General features: G+C 39.9%; 1 protein-coding gene across 1 annotated transcript; it reads left to right on the top strand.

Moving 5' to 3' along the window:
- Positions 1-1,964: 1,964 nt before the first annotated feature.
- On the top strand, positions 1,965-2,537 carry LOC131146493 (zinc-finger homeodomain protein 4-like). Its single transcript, XM_058096126.1, has 2 exons — positions 1,965-2,178; positions 2,215-2,537. The coding sequence occupies exons 1-2, from the start codon at positions 1,965-1,967 to the stop codon at positions 2,535-2,537; spliced, it is 537 nt and encodes a 178-aa protein (XP_057952109.1).
- The last annotated feature ends 1,694 nt before the right edge of the window (positions 2,538-4,231 follow it).

The following is a 4,231-nucleotide window of genomic DNA, read 5'->3' as shown; positions in this document are numbered from 1 at the left end:
TTTCATTCAAAGTCGAAACATATACAGACAAAATACCACTTTATTCGTTACCTTATTGAAGATAAGCTGGTAATACTTGAGAAGATTTGTGAATCTAAGAACCTAACAGACATGTTGACTAAGGGTGTTACTATTGAAAAGCTGAAACTGTGTGTAGCTTCAGTTGGTCTTCTAGCTTGAAGAGAGGAGGATGAGTTGCAGGGATAAGGGATTGTTCATTTGGAGGATTGCAGTCGATATTGGTGATTGAACTAGTCTCCAAGTGAGAGATTTGTTGGGCTTTTGTGGAGCCTAGTTGCGTTAAATTTGGATGATGACCCAACTTCTCAAGTGTCTGGGTTAGACTTAAAGCTAATTGTGAGGCCCTCCACGATCTTGTGTTTGGTCAAGATACTATTGAGATACAAATTAACTATTGAGAGGTGTTATAACATTTTTTTTAAAGGAAAATAATAGGAGTTTGGACCGTTTATATTCTGAGCATATATACATAGGACCAAGATGGACCTCACGCTTAGTAGAGTCAACCATTGATCTATGTTTTCGAAATACTCTTATAATATAACTCTAGGAAAACGTAATAACGCTGAGAGCCCAGTCAGGGCAGTTCAAGTGGTAAGGGCAAATTTGTGACTTTGGAGACCCTAAGGTCATGGGTTCAATTCCCCCTTAAGGCATTACGCTGATTAATTATTAGGGGTGCGTCAATGGACAGAGGACTTTCACCCCCTCGAATTTGGTGCCGCATCATAGTATCCAATGTGATGCGATGGTGGCTGAAGTTCCTAAGTTATAAAATAAAATAAAAATAAAGCCGAGATGACTCTCACGCTTATAAGTGGAATCGACCTATGATCAATTTGTACTCGGGATGCTCTTGGGATACAACTCATAAAAAAACTTGATAAACTCCTACTTTTAATAGTTGGGGGAGGAAATCTTGTTACATGATTTGATGAATTAAATGGGCATGCCTATTTATAACAAGGATGCACATATGGTGTGTTTTTTACTAGCCAACTTAACTAAGTGGTAATCTTACATTCAAAGTTTGCCAATTAATAATATATTGATTGTTAATACATACACACATATACAAATACAAATTGAAATGATAATGGATTAGATCAATATAAAAGTTAATTAATATCATATCTCAATTTCTTTCTCAATAAAATTGGATATTCTAATATAAGAGTTTCAAACTCTAACACACGCAACTAATAAAAAAAAATGAATAACTTCCTTATAAAAGTACTAATTATCCACACATCTATAATGTTTGTGTGGGCCCCATGTATGGAGCCCATCCTTGTATGTCCTTAAAATACTTTCTCGGATGCTTTTGTCGAGATACAATTGTTATTAGGATACTAAAAAGGAACTTAAAAAAATGATGATAAGTTCGATTGAAACGATACAAACTTTTTCTGAAGTTTTAAAATTTTTAATGACATCTCGTCAAGTTTGTCAAGAAGATGAAAACCTATATTAAGGTTTCAAAAATCACACTAACAATTTTCTTGATATTTAATTTTTGTTTATCAAATAATAGGAGAAGTTTATTTATTTATTTATTTGTCAAACCTTAAGAGAGGCTTGTGAGATTTTTAAAACCTCATCTTATTTGCCTTTTTGATAAATCTTAAAGAGGGTAGGAGGAATTTGAAAAAATTCAGGTGAGATTTATGCCTTTTTTTTTTTAATAGGAGCTAAGTATATTTATTTGGCCCTAAAAAAATAATAATAATAGTAATTGAAGAAAAGTAATACTCAATGACCAATGTATAGATGAAATATGCTTGTCCATGTATATAAAATTAAACAATGCAACCCCACGCACTGCATACTACATAGCACCATAATCGTCATTTAACAATCCAAGCTGCTTCATTATATAGAGTGAGTGGAAACCGGCAAGCGAGAGAGAGAGAGACATGGATGGGGATCATAGCAGAAACGATATGTACATGGAGTGTTTGAGAAACCACGCAGCCAGCCTGGGCAGCTACGCCACCGACGGCTGCGGGGAGTTCACTGTCCTGGGCGACACTGCTACCTCGCCAGCTGCCGCCCTACAGTGCGCAGCCTGCGGCTGCCACCGCAACTTCCACCGGAAAGTAGTATGCGTCCCCACCTGCGAAGGTGGCTTTAACGGCAGAGGAGGCGTCAGCTGCAGCAGCCGCGGCCGAGACCCAGCCGACGATATGGAAGTGGTGGACTACAGCGGCGGCGCTGGCGTCGGCGGTGGAGGTTCCCGGCCGCCCAGCTCAATGGATATGGCGGAAGCAGAACGTAGTGGCAAGAAGAGGTTCAGGACAAAGATCACGGCAGATCAGAAGGAGAAGATGCTGGCGTTTGCGGAGAAGATAGGGTGGAAGCTGCAGAGGAAAGATCAAGAAGATGAGATCCAACGCTTCTGCAGTGGGATCGGGGTTAGTAGACAGGTTTTCAAGGTGTGGATGCACAACCATAAGAACTCCTCGTCGTCTTCTTCCTCAGTTTCCACCGGCAATGCTTCTTCGCTCACTCAATAATAGGATCTGTCTCTTCATATTGTTTGTGTGTTTATTTTCTATATGTTAAGAAATGGATAATAGCTAGTTGGAACATTACTCTTACTTTAATCTCTTTCTTAGTTCGTTCCCTTTTTTGGATATGTATTTTCTTGCAACTTTGGCATATGGTGAATTGCGTATGAGCAAAAAAGTTTGCCCTTCCACTACCATTTGTAGAGCAGTGATGCTTCATGTACTTTGCAAGGAGGGTTGATTCAATCAGTTGCTCATTATATAATAATACAAAATAAAAGGGGCTGTTTTCTAGGAAAATCGACTCAACTTACTAGTTACAAGCCATTTTTCGACTTTTTTTTAAAAAAAACTTTGGTTTGCGTTTCTTTTTTTCTTTTTTCTTTTTTCCTTTTTTGACAATGGGAGCTCTAATACTTCTATATGATTTATTTTCTAGTCAATTTTTGTTGGGAAGTGATTTTCGAGCAACAATCGTTCAAGCAAAACTAAGCAACCAAAATATGAGACCAGATTTACGTGGTTCGGTTCACTGTAATCTACGTCCACGGGAGAGCAGAAAATCACTATAATCGCCAAGAGAATTACACAAGGAGAAGGAGGAGGCTACTGCCCTCAACTCCTCTCTCACTCTCACTACAAGGATTCATTCTGCCTCACACACAACACTCTGCAACTCACACAACATAGCACCACACAACTCTCTGCAACTTCACCACACACTGCTGCAATTCACCGCACACAGCTGCAATTCACCACACACAGCTGCAATTCACCACACATTCCACACACACATACATTACATATATATACACATGGGAGGGGGAAGAAGTCAAAAAAGGGCTGCTGCAAAGTCAGCTGGTAGGCAGATTGTTGGTGGCCGTTCATCTTTAGTTTCAACATTTTCAGCTGGGTGCGGCTACCGACACACATATGAGCCACACATCTCCTAACAATCTCCACCTTGGCGAGTATCAACTCCCAAGTCCACAGCTCCACCTTGACACGAACTCAATCAATGCAAGTCTTCATAGCTTGGTTCAAACGTTTGAACCATGCAAAGAGTACCTCCTTCTTCATCAGCAAACTGAACTCGTCTATTCATTTCTGATGACATGCCGCTATCATCATTCGAGATCAAACCACCAACCACCGTGGTTCCTATCAACTGATATAACCCACGAGACTCCTTCCCAGTAAATATTATTGAGTCACGTTGTGTCACCTCTATAGCTCCACCTGCGATAGATATTTTACAACCCTTAGAATCCAACTGAGTAAGGAAGATCAAATTTCTTCGCATCCTTGGTACGAAGCTTACGTCATCCAAAATATGGATCGTTCCAACAGGCGTCTTCAGCTTCACAGATCCAATCCCTCTGACATCGCATAGTGACCCATCACTGAGTGATACCGTACTGCGAACTTCTTTGAAAGAATGGAAAAATTCTTTCTTAAAGAAAACATGAACTGAACTCCCAGAGTCCAAAACCAATTCATCATCGTTTAGACTGCCATGAACATTCATGTTCTTCTTCATCAATTTTCGGCACTCTATCTTTATATGGCCGTGCTTCTTACAATATCGACACTACACATTTCTTCGACTGATTTTTCGATGTGAGTTGCTTGCCGTTACAAGGACCTCGTCATTACCATGCCATGAGACATGCTCCGATACATTGACACCGTCCCGTGTC

The sequence above is a fragment of the Malania oleifera genome, chromosome 13, assembly GCF_029873635.1.
Source record: "Malania oleifera isolate guangnan ecotype guangnan chromosome 13, ASM2987363v1, whole genome shotgun sequence".
NCBI lineage: Eukaryota > Viridiplantae > Streptophyta > Magnoliopsida > Santalales > Ximeniaceae > Malania > Malania oleifera.
The sequence above is the reverse complement of the archived record's forward strand: the minus strand, read 5'-3'. Positions and strand labels throughout refer to the sequence as shown.